The sequence below is a fragment of the Rhinopithecus roxellana genome, chromosome 15 (genome assembly GCF_007565055.1).
Source record: "Rhinopithecus roxellana isolate Shanxi Qingling chromosome 15, ASM756505v1, whole genome shotgun sequence".
NCBI lineage: Eukaryota > Metazoa > Chordata > Mammalia > Primates > Cercopithecidae > Rhinopithecus > Rhinopithecus roxellana.
In genome coordinates, this window is record NC_044563.1 from 123,760,900 (window position 1) to 123,784,470 (window position 23,571).

Below are 23,571 nucleotides of genomic sequence, written 5' to 3' on the forward strand. Positions count from 1 at the left end.
ATGCTGCTCTCACATTCCCTTATCCAAATAAAACCTCATCTTTAACTTCTTTGAGATCTTTGGAACAGGGGTGCAACTACATTTCCCAACATTACCATTCTTGTCTTTACTAGCTTAAACCTCATGTCCCATGACTTCAATCACCCCCTGGCTCCAGACACTTAACTTCTAGCCCTCTTGTCTTTTCATCATACTCAAAGAACAAACTCGACTTGTGAAAGTGTCTACCTTCTTTACTCCTATACCTAAATTGCTAAGTAATATGCAACTCAAAAAGGGCCCTCGATGCCTTCTGACAATGCATTTATGGATCCCTAGTCGGTTCCACCATTTCATATAATTCAAACCTTTACTATTCTCCTCCTGTACCTCCTCTCGAACCACCAAATTCCTCCCATTACATTAGAAGACATACCTATCCCACTTCTATCTGTTGAATGAATTAATTAGAATCTCTAGCAACACAGGCACTCAACAGGCAAAAAATAAACATTTGACAGAAATATTCTGAATGAACAGTTCTTTTGTATATGCAGTTATCACTTGTCTGATCTTCCAAATTTAAAATTAAAAACCTAATTTGGAAAAGCTGAATATGTTGTTTTTGCCATCTCAAGAGCCTCAAGGTAGTGCTAAAAACTAATTACTAGAGTTGGAAAATGGAAAAGAAAATTAGCTTTATAAAGGATCATAGCACCTACATAATTAAGCCATTACTGTGTATGGATACCCCATCACCAGGTCTCAAGTTAGCTGTCTAATACTAGTAACAGCTCTGGGAGACCAAAGTTTTCCCTAAGAGCTATAGCAAGTATGCCAAAAGCAGCTGAAAACAACACCAAAGAAATGTAAACTAAAATTAAAATTGCCTTAAACATTCAACGTCAACAACTTTTAAAAAACACAGTTGGATTACTTTCCATTCTGTAAAAGGCAAAAAGATATAACTAAGAATAAAAGTAAGAATAACATCATTGCCAGGCGCGGTGGCTCAAGCCTGTAATCCCAGCACTTTGGGAGGCCGAGACGGGCGGATCACGAGGTCAGGAGATCGAGACCATCCTGGCTAACACGGTGAAACCCCGTCTCTACTAAAAAATACAAAAAGCTAGCCGGGTGAGGTGGCGGGCGCCTGTAGCCCCAGCTACTCGGGAGACTGAGGCAGGAGAATGGCGTAAACCCGGGAGGCGGAGCTTGCAGGGAGCTGAGATCCGGCCACTGCACTCCAGCCCGGGCGACAGAGCGAGACTCCGTCTCAAAAAAAAAAAAAAAAAAAAAAAAAAAAAAAAAAGAATAACATCATTTACTACCTTCCAATATTGGCATTCAAAAGCTACATTTCAGAAAATATTCTGTAATCTGATATGAAGAAAGCCCCAAGGGAAAGAAGGAATTCTGAATTAATAAACAAAGATATATGTTAAACATACCATCTGTCTCTTTCTTCTTCCTCCTTGTGATTCCAGAGATTTTCCAGGTGTGTTCACAGGCCATACTCTTCCAGACTGATCTGTTCTGACAAGGATTACTTCTTGCTGGTCTTCATTCTATAAAAATATTTAGAGATAACTATTGAAATTATTGTGAAGAATGTTGAATGTTTTTATTTAATAACAAAAAAAGCATTAAAATGATTAACATTTTCACATAATATTGTGGATTGCCTTAAATCTCCTGGATTTTCATTACTATCTATACTATAAAATGAACATAATCGTTTGGGGAAAGAGTAAAAAATACCCAATGTTTATTTTAGTATTTTTTAAAAAGCAACCAAGAGAAGAAAATTTCAAATAAAGTTTTCATCTAGACAATGTTAAAAGATGACGAAGTATCAACAGTCCGTGTGGCATTGTATGACAATGCCCATCACTTATGCAGCAGATGTAATGTTTTTTAAATTTAAATATCCTATTAAAATTTGATTATACGAATAAAGCAACTAAAGACAAACTTGCTAAATTAGCAAATATAATGATACTACCCGTAACTTCTATTCTTTCTATTAATAGCCTTCAAATGCTACTCAGTTTTCTGACTCTTCAGAAGGAATTATATCCCACACACTTTCAAGCCATAATATTTTTCCTACAAACTTTTGGACAAATATAAGCCTGGCACAGTACAGAATAAGAGTAAACTTTATTCTCTGATGGAAATGGAATGTGATTGGAAGGATTCTAATAATCAATAAAGAATATTAGAGAATGACAAAGGTAAAGAAATTGTCATATCAAAAAGACACCTGCACTTTCATGTTTACCACAGCACTATTCACAATAGCCAAGTCATGGAATCAACTAAACTGTCCATTAATGGATGATTGAATAGAGAAAATATGGTGAATATATGCCATGGAATACTACACAATCACAAAAAAAAGAAATGTCTTGCACAGCAGCATGGATGGAGCTACAGGCAATTATCCTAAGTGAAATAACTCAGGAAATCAAATACTGTATGTTCTCACTTAAAAGTGGGAACTAAACAATGGGTACACATAGACATAAAGAGGGAAATAATAGACACTGCAGTCTCCAAAAGCGGGGAGGATGGAAAGGGAGTAATGATAGAAAAAATTACTTGTTGGGAACAATGTTTACTATTCAGGTGATGGGTAAAACAGAAGCCCAAGTCTCACCATTATGCAATATATCCCTGCAACAAACCTGTATATGCAACCCCTGAATCTACTTTTAAAAAATCAAAAACAAAAATAATATTAAGGAATGAATTCATTAAAAATCCACTCGAAACAAGACCAAGCAAACTATTCACATTTTAGTTTTCTTCTCAATCGGAATCAAATATAGAAAAAATCAACCCCAATTCCATTTAATAGATGTTAGTTTCCCTGCTGAAATGAAAGAAAAATAATATATACCTATTATTGATCTTACGTTTACACACAATACTAAATTGACACAAAAGATTATCATTAGTTTTCTTCCTCAATAAATAAACAAACATTAATGAATGAAGTGCCATCTTTTAAAAGATCTTTCTGCTCACTCCCTTACCAGATAGTAGAGATAGGCAACACATTATAATCTGGCTTCTAACTTTACCGCACTGATAAAGCTGGTCTCCCTAAGACTTTCAAATTACTAAGTCTAATACATAATTATTAAATTGTCATCTTCCCTGATTTGAAAGCATTTGGTTCTGTTTATTACATTCTCTATCCGGAAATTCCTCTTATTCCAGTTTTAAACACTCTACGCTCTCCTGGTTCTGCCTTTACCTCTCGGACACATTCATTCATTTATTCATTCATTCATTTATCCATTCATTCATCAAATATTTCTGAAACGTCGATTTAATCTTAGGAGCTAAAATAAATATAACCCCTGCCTTCTATAAGCTTATGGCCTAGTGGTGAAACTACTCCCCAGGTGAATCATTAATATAAACAAAGTCACCTTCACTTTCTCCTCCATTTCCAGTTACCCCTCAAATGCTCAAATGCTGATGATTCCAGGGTTTCTTGGTTTCCAGCCCTTCAGCCTGAAACCTAATCATCACCATATTGCAAAATAATTCACTGTGTGAAAAACAAATACTATTTAAGCTATTCTTTGCTTAAAAATCTGCAGGGACCATTTATCACCTGAAGATCAACACCACTGCAAGTATGGCCCACAGGCCATCACAAGTCCAAGAGTTACTAGACATTAAATAGTTGTTACTAATCCATGATGAAGTAAGTACAGAAACTGAGTGTTTTATAAAAAGTGTATAGAAGTGATATGGTTTGTCTCCATGTCCCCACCCAAATCTCTTCTTGTAGCTCCCATTATTTCCACGTGTTGTACGAGGGGCCCCGTGGGAGATGATTGAATCATGGGGGCAAGTCTTTCCTGTGCTGTTCTTGTGATAGTGAATGGATCTGATGAGATCTGATGGTTTTAAAAACGGAAGTTTCTCTCCACAAGCTCTCTCTTTCCCTGCTGCCATCCACATAAGATGTGACTTGCTCCTCCTTGCCTTCAGCCATGGTTTTGAAGCCTCCTCAGCCATGTGGAACTGTAAGTTCAATTAAACCTCTTTCTTTTGCAAATTGCCCAGTCTCAAGTATGTCTTTATCAGCAGCATGAAAACAGACAAATACAAGAATCCTAAGAATCATTTTATGTTGGTTCAATCTAAATAAAAACTTGGGACTTTATTTCATAGAAAATATTTCATTTTTCTATGTTTTTTTATTGTATTTTATAAAACTATTAATCTATTATGGTCTGTAAAATCTTAAAATATATATAAACAACCCTGATCCTATACCACAGTCTAAATAGTGAAATAAAGGTAAAGCATTTTCACACAGTATACAAAGCCTCTAAATTCTGGCCCTAGACTTTTCTAGTTCCTTGTAATTTTTGTAAACATACTGTAAATTGTATTTCCTCTGCACGGAACAATTACCCCTTCTTGCTCAACGAGGAAATTAAGAATTTAGTCACAGCCAATGCTCTGTTCCCAAGAATTTTCGGCACACGTATGTTGCTAGACTGTAATACTTTCAGTATTATTTGTCTATTTATATTTATCTCTCTTTGCAGGACAAAGACTAAGCTATACACTACTTGGTACCTATAGGACCTGTCACAGTGTCAAACAATAATGGGAATTCAATAAATGCTTAATAAATATCACTAACAAGCTGGCGCCTCAGACAGATTAATTGTATCCCAAAACTAACCCACTTTCCCCTTCAGTGAGCTCCTTCTTTCCTCCTTTTGCAAACTTTCTGTTCCTTAGGACTGCCAATAAATAAGACCCCAAGTTGTTCCATTTTGGGTACCCAAGACAGAGTGCATCTAACCATCTACATGGCATTAAAATACAAGACAGAAATGAAAAGTTCACTCTACACAGAAAATATGCAAAAACATTTTCATCATCCATGTAATTTTGCAATTTATCTCAAAAGAAACCAGAAGCACTTCTTGATATAACTAAAAAGCATTTATAAACTCTTTCCATTTTCATAAGAATGCCAAATGCTCCAGGTTTTTAAATTATCCCCAACAATTACAGTTTGCTCTGAAGGACTTTATATTTTAAAAACATCAAAACTGATAATTTATTAAAGTATTTTATACGAACACTTTAATTAACAAATCCCAAAATGCTCTGGGATCATTTACTCATTAATCCATAAAAGAGCCTTCTGGCTGACAAAAATCATGGATTCTTATTTTAAAGGAAGAAAGGAGAAAACAAAACACTTCATATAAAGCTACAAAATCAATTTGCTAACATAACCAGAATAAACCTTCCCTGTTGGTATCTATAATATTTGTGAGATAATAAATTTCTCCCACAAGTGCATATCATTTTTATAGTAATAAAAAATTGAGGATTCAGGAGATCGTGGCAGTCACAAGGCAAGACTAGATTGTAGCTCTGGACAGAGCAGCATGCAGGGGCTTGCACTGTGAATTTTAGCTCCAGATTGACTGCAAGAACAAACCAGCAATCCCAAGAGGACCCACAGACCCTCTGAAGGAAGCAGACTGCTCCTGCAGGACCTGAGAGACACCCCAAATACTGTGAGTGCTCCAAGTGTGGAAGTGGGAACACACTTCCTCCTGAACACACACCCCCACTGGAGAAGCTGAAGTTCTGTTTGCAGGATAAGTTTTCGACTTTACTTGGAGCTGAGTCAAGTTAGAGGGCCGAGCAAAATACAGGGGTAGAGGAAGGAGCAGAAAGGCCCTGGGAGCTCGCTGGGTCCCCAAACAGCCCGTTCCTGCCTAGCACCACAGGGATCCAACAGGAGGGTGGCCAGAGGAGCAGGGGGTAAAACTCCACAGGGAAAAGGAACTATCTAGCTGAACTTTGTAACCATTTGAACAGGGTGAGAAGCCTCCTGGCCAGAACTCAGGGGAAGGCACAAATCTTGCGTACAGACTTCACAGGCAGGGGAAGAACTAAAGCCCTTTTCTCTCGCAGCTGGGAGGCAGATTATCCTCGGGTAAGTTTTCAAGACCATCTTGCCCTCAGCCTGGAAATAGACTCCACGCTGTTGGTGGGAGACAGTGGGGGTGAGACCGGCCCTTCAGTTTGTGTGGGAGCTGGGTGAGGCCTGTGACTGCCAGCTTTCCCCCACTTCCCTGACAACCTGCATGACTCAGCAGAGGCAACCAAAATCCTCCTAGGTAACACAGCTCCAGTGACCTGGGAATCTCATCCCATCCCTGACAGCAGCCCAGCACGACGTGCCCATGGAGAGTCTCAGCTCAGGCCTAGCCCCACCCCCACCTGATGGTCCTTCTCTATCCACTCTGGTAGTGGAAGACAAAGGGCATATTTTGGGAGTTCTAGGGACTCACCCACCACTAGTCCCTCTCCACCCTACTACAATTGATGCTGTCTGGAAAGTGCCGTCTCCTGGTAGGAGGCCAACCAGCACAAAAATGGAGCATTATACTACCAAAGCTAACAACCCTCATGGAATTCACTGCACCCTCCATCACATTCACCAGAACAACCACTGGTGAACATCCATGGCTGAGACCCACAGACAGTTCACATCACAGGATTCTGCAGAAAAGCCCCTGTACCAGGCCCGAGCCTAGTAGACTTGCTGGGTGGCTAGACTCAGAAGAGAGACAACAAACACTGCAGTCCGGTTCACAAGAAGCCACATCCATAGGAAAAGGCGGAGAGTATCACATCAAGGGAATACCGCATGGGACAAAAGAATCTGAACAACAGCCTTCAAATAGCCTTCAGCCCTAGACCTTCCCTTTGACACAGCCTACCCAAATGAGAAGGAACCAGAAAACCAACCCTGGTAATATGACAAAAAAGGGCTCTTCAACGCCTCCCAAAAATCACACTAGTTCCCCAGCAATGAATCCAAATCAAGAAGAAATCCCTGATTACTAACCTCCTGAAAAAGAATTCAGGAGGTTAGTTATTAAGCTAATCCGGGAGCAACCCGAGAAAGGCGAAGCCCAATGCAAGAAAATCTGAAAAATGATACAAGAAGTGAAGGAAAAAATATTCAAGGAAATAGATAGCTTAAAGAAAACACAATAAAACATTCAGGAAACTTTGGACACACTTTTAGAAATGCAAAATGCTCTGGAAAGTCTCAACAATAAAATTGAACAAGTAGAAGAAAGAAATCCAGAGCTCGAAGACAAGGTCTTCAAATTAACCCAATCCAACTAAGACAAAGACAAAAAAATAAGAAAATATGAACAAAGCCTCCAAAGTCTGGGATTATGTTAATCAACCAAACCTAAGAATAATCGGTATACCTGAGGAAGAAGAGAATTCTAAAAGCCGGGAAAATATATTTGGTGGAATAATCAAGGAAAACTTTCCTGGCCTTGTGAGAGACGTAGACAGCCAAATACAAGAAGCACAAGGAATACCTGGGAAATTCATCACAAAAACATCTTTGCCTAGACACATTGTCATCAGGTTATCCCAAGTTAAGACGAAGGAAAGAATCTTAAGAGCTGTGAGACAGAAGCACCAGGTAACCTATAAAGGAAAACCCACCAGAACAACAGCAGATTTCTCAGCAGAAACCTTACAAGCTAGAAGGGATTGGAGACCTATCTTCAGTCTCCTCAAACAAAAAATTCATCAACCAAGAATTTTGTATCCAGCAAAACTAAGCATGATATATGAAGGAAAGATACAGCTGTTTTCAGACAAACAAATGCTGAGAGAATTCGCCATTACCAAACCACCTTTTGCATGGTTTTGAAGGTTCCTTTTGCTAAATCCTGAAACAAATCTTTTACATCAAAACATAACCTCTTTAAAGCATAAATCACACAGGACCTATAAAAAAAAATACAAGTTAAAAGGAAAAAACAAAAAAACAAAAACATAAACAAAAGTACACAGGCAACAAAGAGCATGAGAAAAGCAATGGTACCTCACCTTTCAATGTTAACATCAAATGAATGTAAATGGCCTAAATGCTCCACTAAGGCCTTGCTCCAACAGGAAAATACCACAATCCTAAACATGTATGTGCCTAACAGTGGCGCTCCCAAATTTATAAAACAATTACTAACAGACCTAAGAAATTAGATAGAAAGCAACAAAGTAATAGTGGGGGACTTCAATACTCCACTGATAGCCCTAGATAGGTCATCAAGACAGAAAGTCAACAAAGAAACTACGAATTTAAACTATACCTTGGAACAAATGGATTTAACAGATATATACAGAACATTTCATCCAACAACTGCAGAATACACATTCTACTCAACAGCACATGGAACTTTCTCCAAGATAGACCATTTGATAGGCCATAAAATGAGTCTAAATAAATTTAAGAAAATTGAAAACTGAAACTATATCAAGCACTCTTTCAGACCCCAGTGGAATAAAACTGGAAATCAACTCCAAAAGGAACCTTCAAAACCATGCAGATATATGGAAATTAAATAACCTGCTCCTGAATGAGCATTGGGTCAAAAACGAAATCAAGATGGAAATTAAATAATTCTCTGAACTGAAAGACAATAATGACACAACCTATCAAAACCTCTGGGATACAGCAAAGGCAGGGCTTAAGAGAAAAGTTCACAGCCCGAATAGTTCAAAAGTCTGAAAGAGCACAAAGTGACATTCTAAGGTCACACCTCAAGGAACTAGAGAAAAAAGAACAAACCAAACCCAAACCCAGCAGAAAAAAGGAAATAACCAAAATCAGAGCAGAACTACATGAAATTGAAACAAACCACAAAAGATAAATGAAACAAAAAGTTGGCTCTTTGAAAAGATAAATAAAATTGATACACTATTACAAGATTAACCAAGAAGAGAGAAAATCCAAATAACCTTGCTAAGAAACAAAAAAGGGGATATTACAACTGACACCACTAAAATACAAAAGATCATTCAAAGCTACTATGAACACTTTTACGTACATAAACTAGAAAACCTAGAAGAGATGGATAAATTCCTGGAAAAATACAACCCTCCTAGCTTAAATCAGGAAGAATTAGATACCCTAAACACACCAGGAACAAGCAGTGATATTGAAATGGTAATTAAAAAATTAACAACAAAAAAAAGTCCAGGAACAGATGGATTCACAGATGAATTCTACCAGACATTCAAAGAAGAATTGGTACCAATCTTTTTGACACTATTCCACAAGATAGAGAAAGAAGGAACCCTCCCTAATTCATTCTGTGAAGCCAGCATCATCCTAATACCAAAACCAGGAAAGGACATAACCAAAAAAGAAAACTACAGACTGATATCCTTGATGAACACAGATGTTAAAATCCTTGACATTCAAAATACTAGCTAACCGAATCCAGTGACATATCAAAAAGATAATCTACCATGATCAAGTGGGTTTCATATCAGGGATGCAGGGATGGTTTAACATACGCAAGTCAATAAATGTGATTCACCACATAAAGAGAATTAAAAACAAAAATCACATGATCATCTCAATAGATGCAAAAAAAGCATTTGACAAAATCCAGCATCCCTATATTATTAAGACTCTCAGCAAAATTGGCATACAAGGGACATACCTTAACGTTATAAAAGCCATCTATGACAAACCCACAGCCAACATAATACTGAATGGTGAAAAGTTGAAAGCATTCCCTCTGAGAACTGGAGCAAGACAAGGATGCCCACTCTCACCACTCCTCTTCAACACAGTACTGGAAGCCCTAGCCACAGCAATCAGACAAGAGAATGAAACAAAGGGCATCCAAATCGGTAAAGAGGAAGTCAAACTGTCACTGTTTGCTGACGATATGATTGTTTACCCTGAAAACCCTAAGGACTCCTCCAGAAAGCTCCCAGAACTGATAAAAGAATTCAGCAAAGTTTCTCGATACAAGATTAATGTACACAAATTAGTAACTCTTCTACACACCAACAGCGAACAAGCAGAGAATCAAATCAAGAACTCAACCCCTTTTATAAGAGCTGCAAAAATCAAAATAAAAATACAATACTTAGGAATATACCTAACAAAAGAGTCAAACAGCCTCTACAAGGAAAACTACAAAACACTGCTGAAAGAAATTACAGATGGCACAAACAAATGGAATCACATCCCTTGCTCATGGGTGAGTAGAATCAATACAGTGAAAATGACCATATTGCCAAAAGCAATCTACATATTCAACACAATCCCCATCAGAATACCACCATCATTCTTCACAGAATTAGAAAAAAAAATTCCAAAATTCAAAGAAACTAAAAAAAATAGCCCATAAAGCCAAAGCAAGGCTAAGCAAAAGGAACAAATCTGGAGGCATCACACTACCTGATTTCAAACTATACTATAAGGCCATAGTCACCAAAACAGCATGGTACTGGTATAAAAATAGCCACATAGACCAATGGAACAGAATAGAGAACCCAGAAATAAACCCAAATACTTAAAGCCAACTGATCTTCAACAAAGCCAACGAAAACATAAAGTGGGGAAAGGACGCCCTTTTCAACAAATGGTGCTGGGATAGTTGGCTAGCCACATGTAGGAGAATAAAACTGGATCCTCATCTCTCACTTTATACAAAACTCAACTCAAGATAGATTAAGGACTTAAACCTAAGACCTGAAACTATAAAAATTCTAGAAGATAACACTGGAAAAACTTTTCTAGACATTGGCTTGGGAAAGGATTTCATGACCAAGAACCCAAAAGCAAATGCAATAAAAACAAATATAAATAGTTGGGACCTATTAAACTAAAGAGCTTTTGCACAGCCAAAGGAAGTCAGCAGAGTAAACAGACAACCCACAGAGTGGGAGAAAATCTTCACAATCTATACACCTGACAAAGGACTAATATCCAGAATCTACAATGAACTCAAACAAATCAGTAAAAAAAAAAAAAACATCAAAAAGTGGGCTACGGATATGAATAGACAGTTCTCAAAAGAAGATATACAAATGGCCAACAAACATATGAGAAAATGCTCAACATCACTAATGATCAGGGGAATGCAAATCAAAACCACAATGCGATACCCCCTTACTCCTGCAAGAATGAGCATAATAAAAAAATCAAAAACCAGTAGATGTTGGCGCAGATGCGGTGAACAAGGAACACTTCTACACTGCTGCTGGGAATGTAAACTAGTACAGCCACTATGGAAAACAGTGTGGAGATTCCTTAAAGAACTAAAAGCAGAACTGCCATTTGATCCAGCAATCCCACTACTGGGTATCTACCCAAAGGAAAAGAAGTCATTATTTGAAAAAGAAACTTGCACACGAGTTTATTGCAGCACAATTCACAACTGCAAAATCGGGGAACCAACCCAAATGCCCATCAATCAACGACTGGATAAAGAAACTGTGGTGTGTATATACATACACAACGGAACACTACACAGCCATAAAACGGAATGAATTTACAGCACTTGCAATGACCTGGATGAGACTGGAGACTATTATTCTAAGTGATGTAACTCAGGAATGGAAAACCAAACATCCTATGTTTTCACTGATATGTAGGAGCTAAGCTATGAGAGGATGCAAAGGGATAAGAATGATACAATGCACTTTGGGGACTTTGGGGAAAGACTGTGAAGGGGGTGAGGGATAAAAGACTACAAATATGGTCCAGTGTATACTGCTCGGGTGAAGGGTGCACCAAAATCTCACAAATCATCACTAAAGAACTTACGTAACCAGATACCACTGGTATAAAAAAAATTAAAATTAAAATTAAAAAAAGTATTTATCTTCAAAAGACACTTCAGAGTCTAGTCATTCTAAATTTTCATTTACCCCAACAGATATCTTTTTTAAAAAACCAAAAAACATTTTTTTCATGTAAAAAACTATTTAGAACACATAAAACAAGGCAACATTTATTCTTTTTTCTCATCTTCTGGTAAGGGATCTGTCAGTGGCTCTTCTACTGTTGTGCTGTTGCTCTCTGAGCCAATGTTACTATCACTGGTTCCTTCCTCTGCCATACTGTCAACCCCCTCCTGCCCACTCTCCTTGTCCTCAGTAGTAGACGTGCCTTCTTCACCATTCTGTTGGCTCTCTGCTGTTTCTTCAAGGTGTGTCTCCTCTGTCTCCAGCAGAATGTTCTCATCATCTTTCTTCTCCTCACCTTTGTTTGTTGCTTATTCTTCCTCAGGAACGATGCTGCTCTGACTGCACTCAGCTTGCTCTGCCACCACCTTCTCACTTTCTTCCTGCTTTTTGCCGGTCTGCTGCAACTTTCTCCATGTCCACTTCTACTGTCAGACTGCACAACCTTTTAAGTTCATTGTTAAGTGAATCTGTGCTTTCCAGGAATTTCCTCTTCTCCTCCTGGTGTTGTTCCTCTGTTTGAAGAAGTTCAGCTTCTGGTTTTCGCTGATAAACCATTAAGGACTGGACCTGTCCTTTAAGGACCTGCATTCTAGCTGTTGCAACTGACTGAACGTCTGGCACCACACTCTCACTAAGGATTTCACTGAAGAGGCGGTGGTTTCTCTGGAAACAGGCAGTGGCTGTATGCTTCACTGAAAACCCATCATCATAATCATCTGGATCTTCAGCAGAGCTGAATGCTCACGTATGGTTCTCCTGCTCACGTATGGATCCAGATCATCTGGATCTTCAGCAGAGCTAAATGCTCACGTATGCGAGACTGTATCTGTCGACTTTCTTCCTCTAAAGCAGCTTCTGCACGATTTTTTGCATTTATGTAAGGAAGATATGTGGGGGAATTACGATAGGCCTTCATAGATTCATTGTACTCTTTCTGCTTCATATTCATTTAAATGTTCTTGTTTTTCTTCATCACTGAGATCTTGCCACATGCCACCAATAATTTTGCCAGTCTCCCACAACTTTAGGTCAGGGTTGGAAGTCTTTACTTGGTCCCAGGCCTTTCAGCTGTACCTCATGTAGGGCATCAGTGGCTTATCTGGTGGCTATGGGGGTTTTGGAGTCGTAATACCAGAGGATGCCGTGACTCGGCTGTTGGCACCCGGGTACCCTCCCAGCCTGTAGTTGTTGTAGGCAAGATGACTGAATGGATTGTATCCCACAAACCATGGTGTACTGAGCATTTGTGTTGCAGGAGCTGTGGAGGGAGGTGGGGCACAAGATGATCTTTCTGCAGGCAGAAAAAGTACCCACAGCTCCAGCTTCGCTTCCCTTTGTCCCATGCCTACCCCAATAGATATTTAAAACTTAACTGTCTTCCCCACCTTTCGAGATCAAAGACCAAGCTGCATACTGCTTTGTATCGATAGGACCTAGCACAGTGTCAAACAGTGGGTACGCAATAAATGCTTGATAAATGAAATTAACAAGCTGGTGCCTCAGATTCATTATACTCCCAAAGCTAACCCACTTTCCTCTCTACTTTCCTCTTCTACCCACTTCTCTACTTTATGTTCCTTAGTCCTGCCAATACAAATCACACTAAGTTTTGCCACTTTGGGTAACCAAGACAGAAATATTGAGGAGCTCAGAAACAATGAGTAAGTTCCCAATTTCCCATCACATTAATACAGAATATGAGGCTTAAGAATCTGTATCACTGTCAACAAACTATGGGCCACAGGCCAACTCCAGTCTTGTGCTTGTTTTTAGTCAGCCCATAAGCTGAGGATGGTCTTTACATTACTAAATGACTGAGGGGAAATCAAAACAATAGTATTTCATGACAAATTAAAATTCTATGCAATTCTAATTTTAGTGTCCATAAATAAGGTTTTATTGGAACATAACCATGCTCATTCATTTATGTGTTATCTGTGGCTGCCTTCATGATACAATAACCGTTGAATCACTGTGGCACAGATTGTACAGCACACAAAATCTAAAATATTTACTATGTGGTCTCTACAGAAGTCTGCCAATCTTGGTTGTAAATTATTATTTAGCTAATAAAACTAATTTAAAATCACTTTATTGATTTTTCCTACTACCTAACAACAAACAAGATTAAAACTTGCAATTACTTAATAGTATTACACAAGATCCATGTTGGTAACAATGAGGGGAAGAGAACAGGACCTGGTACTCTTATTTTGTTAAAATATCTATGCGGCCGGGCGCGGTGGCTCAAGCCTGTAATCCCAGCACTTTGGGAGGCCGAGACGGGCGGATCACAAGGTCAGGAGTTCGAGACAATCCTGGCTAACACGGTGAAACCCCGTCTCTACTAAAAAATACAAAAAGCTAGCTGGGCGAGGTGGCTGGTGCCTGTAGTCCCAGCTACTCGGGAGGCTGAGGCAGGAGAATGGCGTAAACCCGGGAGGCGGAGCTTGCAGTGAGCTGAGATCCGGCCACTGCACTCCAGCCTGGGCGACAGAGCGAGACTCCGTCTCAAAAAAAATAAAAATAAAAATAAAATAAAATAAAATATCTATGCTTGACTTCCATTTCAGGTCATGATGGACTAACAAAAAAACAGTATAACCTGTTGCTGTTTAAAAAGACTAGACAACAGGACAAATACATGAAACAACCATTTTTAGACATTGATCTCTAGAGGAGTGTAATCCCTAAAAGAAGGGAAACAAATGAGATGAGCCCTAGGATGGCCACAGCTTTCTACTAAGAGGCAGTTTATAGACTGCAGTACAAAGGAATCTAATCAGACCTCAGCTTCCTTGCTGACTGAATTGGGATATATTTTAACAAGCTGTTGGAAGTAAGAGAAAAACTAGTAAAGAATATGAAACAAACGAAGAAGAACAAGAAGAAGAAGAAGAAAGAAGAAGAAGAAGAAAACAATGCAAATTAAGAAATTTTATTTATTTACATACAAGAAAGGCAATTATAAAATACTATTTGGCCTAACAGTATCTATTTACTGGATCAAGAGATAATTTAAAAATACAGAAGTAAAGCAAAAGAAACAACTAAGAACCAAACTGGCTTCCACCAGGATTGGAAGAAGGTCTGGAAAGAACTCATGAGATTGTTATTATTTGGTATAGGCAGGCCTAGCGCTACTCGTATGTAATACATTGATTAAAAAGAAAAGGAAAAAGCATACATTGCTTTGATTCAAAGCTATTATTAAAAAGTGTAAATGTTTGAAAGCCTTTCTAACATTGGGAAATAAAGCAAAACTCTCCTACTAAATCAGATTTTCCTATCAGTAGTCTACAAACTTCCAGAGTTCATGATGGTAGCCTGCAAGTTTGCTATCAGTGAATGCCATAAAACATGTTTCAACTTTTATCTTTTAAAATTTCCATAATCACTTATTACTATTCTTAGTATTTTCATGGCTTTTGAATAATCTCTATTTTATCTCTAATTATGTCCACAAGTTGTTCCCTACACACAAGTACCTGGCCAAGGCAGTGGGTGGACTGAACACCAAGCTACACTCTGATCACTGAGATGAATGTCCTACCCCAAGGCTGCTATTTAATTTGTACAAAAGCATTCACAGGACTGCATCTGCCCAAAGGAGACATCTTTTTCTAACTCCATGAAGGCATCATACAGGCTCAATGCAGCCCTTTTAAAAATGTTTTTAAATTCTCAATTCTGTCCATACCGTCCTCCTTTTAAAATTCTTAATATACTATCGTGCTTTCCTTTTTTTTTTTTTTTTTTTTTAATTGGCCTTCTTAGAGGCTAACTTTTTTCAAAGAAAAAATTCTTGGGTTTTTTCTTAAATCATTTCTATTTATTTTTTATTTTCTATTTTAGTAATTTCAGTTTTTTTATCTATCCTTTGTATATCGTATCTACTCTATGTTATGTTCCTCTTATCTCTTTTGTGTTACTATTGGCTAATGCCACAGACATTATTACTAATTATTAATAAATAATAGCTATACTAATTATAACTTAATTTTCTGTTAAATCAAAGAATGACACATAGATTATTTACTATTTTTCAGTAGATAGGAACATAATAAATACTATAAGATTTTCCTGTGATTCACTGTGATATAGCAAGTGTTTTTCTTTTCTTTCCTTTTTTTCAGTACTGTGGAGTTTCACTCAACTAATTTTATTTCTCTTCCTCATCAATCTTCTTTAACAACTGTCTACTATAATTATTCTATTCAGAACCTCTTTGGTACCTGCATTATTTACACACTATGAAATTGAAAACTGTATTTTCAGTTTTTCTAAAACCACATTAAATTTGATTTCTATCTTCAACAATTCGTTATGCATTCTACAATATGGTTAATTTTAAAACACGTACAAGGAGAAAATTTACTTTGGGTTTGTATTTTCTCCACTTAAAATGTTTTCCCTTTAAACTGAAAATATATAATTATGTGACATTGTCCCTCCATCTAACCCTTCCCCCTACAAAAAAAAAAAATCTGGAAACAGAACATGTATGAATCCATCCCTACAAGACAAAACCTAAGTCTCAAATGCTACTGAACAGCATAAGGACTCAATATTTTTCATATGCAGTAATATTTCATTTTCCCCTTAAATTTAACAACAGAAAAGGGAATTAAATGCTAATAGTAGAGTTAGTGAGAAAAAAATAATGAGCATTTGAGGGAATAGAAGCAAACTGGGGAAGGAGAGAGGCTGCTGCTGGGTCATTCTTCCCTCTCTAAGGAAATCAATTAGTTGTGGCTTCAGTATCTGTTACAGAGCCCTGTTCAAAGTTTGAGATAGTCTATGACATAATTCTTCATCCCAAAATTAGATCATTAATAAATATACAATCATAACTATCCAAAACAACTACTCTACAATTTCCCTAAATTATTATACTTGAGAAAATACTGTTCATAAAACAATAAAAAAAATTTTTACTACCCCAGAAAGCATTAAGAATTAAATACATCCAGGCCGGGTGCTGTGGCTCAAGCCTGTAATCCCAGCACTTTGGGAGGCCGAGACGGGCGGATCACAAGGTCAGGAGATCGAGACCATCCTGGTTAACCCGGTGAAACCCCGTCTCTACTAAAAAATATAAAAAACTAGCCGGGCGAGGTGGCAGGCGCTTGTAGTCCCAGCTACTCGGGAGGCTGAGGCAGGAGAATGGCGTAAACCCGGGAGGCGGAGCTTGCAGTGAGCTGAGATCCGGCCATTGCACTCCAGCCTGGGCGACAGAGCGAGACTCCGTCTCAAAAAAAAAAAAAAAAAAAAAAAAAAAAGAATTAAATAAAGATTATTTTTGTGGTAGACAAATAAGGCTTACAGATAGTAGTCATAAATAGAATAGCTTTTCCTTTGGCAAAGGTACAAATGGTAACAGGATCCCAAAATAATGGCTATAGCCTCAGAACATTCTGTGGATGCGTAGATTGCACTAGGCCCTATTCAATACCTCCATATTTCTATATTTTTCCTTTGAAGCACCGTCAAAGGACTGTAATTATATATTTGTATAATTAATCTTATTTGTATGTTCTCTTTCCTGACAGAAAGCTTTTATAAGGAGTATATGATGTCTGAATTAAGATCTCAAGGATATACAGAAGGTAACTACAAGAAAAATATTCTAGGCAAAGAAAGACTGTGTAAAGGCACTGAGGCAGGAGAGAAAACAGCTACTTAGGATGTCAAGACAAGAGATGATCGTCATCTTAGTGTGGTAGATATAAAAAACAAAGAGCAGAGTTAAGAAATATTTAGCAGGTAAAACTGACACCATTTCACAATGAATTTTATGTGAGGTATGAGACTACAGAACAGATAGATTCTGTATGCTAATACTAGTTTGTATTTATATATCATTTGCTTTATTTTTGCTTAAAATATTTGCTCTTATAGTAACACTCTATTTCAAGAAATAAGTCCTCTAGTAACGCCTAAGATGATATTTCTAACTGCACAGCACAGAAATGAGGGATACTTTAAGGAGAGTTAAAAAATACAGGCTGAACTGTATAGAAAATAGGTACCTGTTTTACTTGGCTGGGGAAGAAACTAGCTAACTGACTAAAAGGAAATAATACTTTTGCACACCTACTCTGTGTCAAGCAAGACTATACCTCAAGTAAAGTGTGCCTACAGTAACATGGCAAGGTAAATAGAATAAATGCAAAGCTACAATAATGTTTACTTCAGATTTAAAATATTTGACCTAGAAAATTGAGAGTGCAAAGGCCTTCTACAAAGAAGGAACTGCAAAGTATTCATTGAGTAAAGGTCAAACCTCACTGTTTAAATATTAAAAGTAAACCACAAGCAAGTTTTTTACAGTCTTTGTAACTTTTTTTCTGTTGTACTATGCTTAGGGGATCAACTGCAGAGATTGGGATGCTAAAACATTTTTAAAAAGACACAGTCTTAAGAGTTCACATATTCTGGGAATCACAGCAATGACAAGTGAACTTGTGAACACAGTGAACGATGCACCCAAGAATCAGATCTAAAAGACAGTGTTAAAGCAGTAATTGAATATGGTCAAACTACTACTGGAAATACTTCAAATAACTAGTCAAGTACCTGATTTATATACAAAATGAATGTATCTATTTATTAACATTTCTCTATGGCCCTTAGTTAATTCTTCAATTTCTTTAAAGAGAATGTCCGTAAACCCTCTCTATGTACATGAACAGGGATCAAAATGCATTTCTCTTCTTTATCAGCAGTGTAGACAAAACTTTAAAGCTACTACACCATTAGGCAAAGATTATTTCATTCTTTGTTACAAATGTTGAGCTTAATTTCCTGCATTATCTTTTCTTATAAAGTACAGAGCTAAATTCCTTTAGATTAAATGTATACATGATGTGACTCGGTTGAAGAATTATTAACAGGCCCAAGTTATGGAAGGGCAGATTAGGACTAACATATTAAAGAATTAGGATTAGATTTTTCCTGATATAAAACTAGCAATATCCAAAACTCAGTGAGACCTCATCACTCGGTGTTCAAGCACGAGTTAGATGGAGAAGTTATGTGGTTGGCTTAATGTTAAAATAAAGAAGCTGCACTTGTGTGATGGCCAGACTAGATGATGTAGAAGATCATGGATCATTTTTAAGATTTACAATAAAATACTACAGAGAATAAAAGACATTGATAAAACACGTATTTCCGTATGTCTTGGTTGTCTACAAGATGTCAAGTATTACTCCACATACTAGATATGAACTGAAAGAATAACCCTTGTCCTAAATACTAAACAGTTCACCCTCTAAAGGAGGAGGGATAAGCAAACTAATAATTAAAAGTGCTGATGGTTTTTCACTAAAGCCAAAATGATATTCACAGATATGTGAATGAAGAGATTTACCTTATTCCTATAACTTAATACTTCCAACAAATGAGCTAAGCAATGAAAGAATTCTTCCCTGTGCGAGCGTTCTATGCATGGGGTTTTCTTTTCTCTCAAAGAGCAAAATTTCCATCAGAAGTATTACACGATTTTCCTCTAGAACATCATCAAATCTCCATAGTAGTAAACAACTTTGTATTCCACTCTAATTTCTAAAAAAACCACTTCGAAAAGTAATCAAGGCCCTGGATCTGATGGAATAAATTACTTTAGTTGCAGTAGAGAATTATTTCAGAATTGTTGGCAAAGACTTGTTTTATATGTGTATATACTTAGTAAAGCTTGAACCAGATGTGCAAATGTGCTTGAACCTTCTCTGCAGAGAAGATGAAAACATGCTTATCTGGTCCAAGAATCCTTAGGAAAAAAAAAAACTTTCTATTTGAAGTTTCAAAGAGCTATACAGTTCCCCAAAGAGACTAACAAACAGAAATTATATTTTGTATGATACTTGAAATACTAATCTACTGAGTACTGAAGCCCACTGCTCAAAGATAGGAGGAGCTAGAAATTTTTAAAACATGAGTAATATCAGAGTCACGTGCACAAGAGATAAGATATAGCCTGTCAATTATTCTGTCATATCCTCAACACCGTAGGGGAAATGTTATTTAACAGAATATCTGCTTCAAATTTTTTCCTTCTGTTCCAAGCCGCAAACCAGCTAAACATTTCAAGGAAGGTTTACCTATGTGGCTCCTTTTGCTTGCCTAAGATACTTGAAAACTGATTTTACATTAAACAACTGCACAGGATAATGGAAAAAGCACTTCACTTTAGGAGGTGTATGGAATAAAATCTGGAGGGACATGGCCAACCGTAGTCAAAAGATGAGAAGAAAATGGTCACTTCATTTGATAGGGTCAGCAAAGCTTGACTACAAGAAGTAACACAAAAATCTCAGGCTTTGGTCTATTCTTTTTATAAGAGTGTGGTGTGTGTGCGTGTGTGTGCGTGTGTGCATGCGTGCGCGCACACACGCACACATATATATACATACACTATCATAAAACAGCAAGGTATATTCTCACTGGTTGGGGTCCCATACTTTCTGATCCATTATTCTGTTAATTGTACAAAGATCCCTCTTGCTATGGGGGGACCTTAACCTGCCTAAAACAGTTAATTTCCCTTAGATGTTTAAGTAACTTTGCAACTCTGAGATTAAAAAATAAATAAAACTTAACCTTTTATATTACGTTTAGGTAAAAGTATAGTAATAGCTCTGCAACCTTTTCTGATATAAAATTTATTTCACTTTAATGCAGGAAACACATTTCTAATGGCACTCACATTCATTTATAATGACTTGTTCATTACAACTTAAGAATGTGTGTGTTTGTCTTTCTGAAGGTATTTGAAACCTTAAGTGAACAAGCTATACAAAGCTAGTAACAGCTTTAAAATTTTATAATTTAATTAAGCTAACCAAGAAAATGGTAAAGAATTTTAGTCTGATATATTTCTTAAAATAATTGAGGAATTTGCTAAATTTACCAAGAGTATTTAATGCTTAAGGAAGGGCAGGTTATTTAAGCTAATAAATTTAATAAATATGCTAATTAAAATTAAGTATTCCTTCCTATACTCACATATATTTAATGCCCTTCAGATATTTTAAAACCCTAATCATCAAAAATTCTGCTTTTTCTATTCCAGAATATATGATAATGAAAGTAAAATAGAAGAGTACTTATGATTCATATTTTATTTTCTTCAATAGGCCTAATATTTAAAGACAGGGACAAAGGCAGAGATGGATTGTCCAAAGATCAAAATGGAACAATGGTCTCTTAGTCCCATCGACTGGAAGTCATTCTAGCGGCCTCAGCACTGTTCCCATGATGCTTGTGCTACCAGGCTGTGGAATAGTTACGTCACTACAGTTGTCTGAAATGAACAGTATTTGATATAAAGAAATTTTTCTTACAAAGATAATTTCTCAACCAACCAAATCAAAGGGGAAAAAAAACGCCTGATTCAGGAATACCCTGAAGTCCAGCCACAGCTTTAGAACCTTTAATAAAACTGACAAGTGCCAGGAAAGAAACAGGTATAAATGAGAAGGTGGTAACAAGTATACACATACATATGTAATTTGAAAAGATACATGCCATAGAGAATACTTCAAGAATCTTCGAGGTTTCTGACAAACATACTCTTACCACATGATCCAGCAACTGCATTCCTTGATATTTATGCAAAGGAGTTTTCTGTCTTCTTGGTTTCTTGTTTTTTGAGATGGAGTCCTGCACTGCTGCCTAGGCTAGAGTACAGTGGCATAATTGCAGTTCATTGCAACCTCCGCCTACCAGGTTCAAGGAATTCTTCTGCCTCAGCCTCCCCAGTAGTTGGGATTACAGGTGCCCACCACCATGCCCAGCTAATTTTTGTATTTTTAGTAGAGACAAGGTTTCGCCATGTTGGTCAGGCTGGTCTCAAACTCCTGACCTCAAGCAATCTGCCCATCTCAGCCTCCCAAAGTGCTGGGATTACAGGCGTGAGCCAGCGCGCCCAGCCTACCCAAAGGAGTTGAAAACTTCTGTCCACACAAAAAAACTGCACACAGATGTTTATAGCAGTTTTATTCATAACTGCAAAAACTTGGATGCACCAAGATGTCCTCCAATAGTGAATGAAAAAGTAAAATGTGCCACCTACAGACCATGAAATATTATTCAGCACTAAAAAGAAATGAGTTATGAAACCATGGAACGACAGAGAGGAATCTTAAATACGTATTAGAAACCAATCTGAAAATGCTACATACGGTATGATTTCAATTACGTGGCATTCTGGAAAAGGCAAAACTATGGAGAATAAAAAGAATCCAGGTTGCCAGGGGTTAAGGGATAGGGAGGCATGAACAGGTGGAACACAGAGGATTTACAGTGAAACTACTCTGTATGATACTACAATGGTGGATACATGTCATTACACATTTATTCAAACCCAGAGAATGTACAATACCAAGAGAGGACCTTAATGTAAACTATAGACTTTGGGTGATATAATGTGTCAATGCAGGTTCATCAATTGTAACAAATGTACTCCTCCGTTAGGGGCTATTGATAATGAGGGAGGCTGTGCTTATGTAGGGGCAGGAAGTATATGGGAAATCTGTGTACCTTCCTCTCAATTTTGCTGTGAACCTAGCACTGCTCTAAAAAATAAAATCTTAAAAAGAAAAATGTCTTTGAGGTTTCAAAAATGGAAAATGTTGCAACTGTATGAGAGGATTAGAAAACGGCCATAATGAAGAAGGGTGATGTCTGGCACAAATAATAAATAGCATAGGTAAATGTGAAAGAGACACTGGTTATGTGTAAGACAGTCTTGGAGGTAGCACTGGAAAACGGGGCCATACTGTGGAAGGCTATGCTGCAGGAAGACCTGGTACTTACAATTAGCACTAATAAACCACTTAAAGTTTCAGAGTACAAAATTAGTTAACCACAAGGACACCTGAAAACAGTAATGTGGCAAAAGTGTGTAAGATCAACTTCACAGTACACCTAGTTCTAGCTATCCTCCCAGTCCCTACTTTTTAATCTTACCAGTAATTTCTCACTCTCCATTCTTTAATCTGTGTGAGAAACTTTTAAAAAATATTAGGTACCACAACTTAAACAGCCATTTTCATAAACATACTCTGTATAATGTTATCTAAGTCATGAATGACTTCAGCCTGAAGAAAATTCTAGGGAAGTTGACTTTATACATTCTCATCTCCTCCCGCACTGACAGTAAATTATGTAAATTAATCTTTGAGAACAGACCTTTAAAATCAGTTATAAACTTCATTATATCCCAAACCTGATTCTCAAAAGAGCTGCTTTGTCCTTCACCATCAAAAAGAGGTATCATGTAAACACAAGTACTTTCGTGGGTTTAAATCCTTGCCCTGCACTTAGTAGTTGTATACCTGGACAAGTTACTTAACCCTCTGTGCCTCAGTTTCTTGATCTATAAATCTGTAATAATAACATGAACTATCTCAAAGGATACTGTGAAAATTGCATGAGTTATTTTGGGGGAAGGGAGAGGATCTTGTTTTTAGTGTTTTTGTTTTTATTTATTTACTCATTTTTTTAGAGACAGGGTCTCACTCTGTCATCTAGACTGGAGTGCAGTGGTGCAATCATGGCTCACTCAGCTGTTGAACTCAGCTGTTCAACTTCTATCTACATTTATGCCTGTGATTATTTCATGCAGTATCATAGATTTAAATATCACCTATATGTTAATGACTCCCAAATTTCTATCTCCAGCACAAAGGACTTTTCCCCAACTACCCAATTCTATCTTCTCCCTACTCCCAACCATCCAACTGCCTACTTGACATCTCTACTTGTTCCACATCT

At 37.3% G+C, this 23,571-nt stretch overlaps 1 protein-coding gene and 1 pseudogene across 4 annotated transcripts in view; both read right to left on the minus strand.

Moving 5' to 3' along the window:
* The window catches only part of CWF19L2 (CWF19 like cell cycle control factor 2), a 176,249-nt gene that overhangs the window by 106,676 nt on the left and 46,002 nt on the right, over positions 1–23,571 (minus strand). For all 4 annotated transcript variants that reach the window (XR_004053602.1, XM_030917958.1, XM_030917960.1 and 1 more), the window contains one exon: positions 1,431–1,547. Coding sequence is in view for 3 of the 4 variants with exons in the window: in XM_030917958.1 (XP_030773818.1) it covers positions 1,431–1,547 (117 nt within the window). In the remaining variant the exon portion in view is untranslated. The remainder of the gene's footprint in view (positions 1–1,430; positions 1,548–23,571) is intronic.
* On the minus strand, positions 11,776–13,049 carry LOC115893571 (annotated as a pseudogene).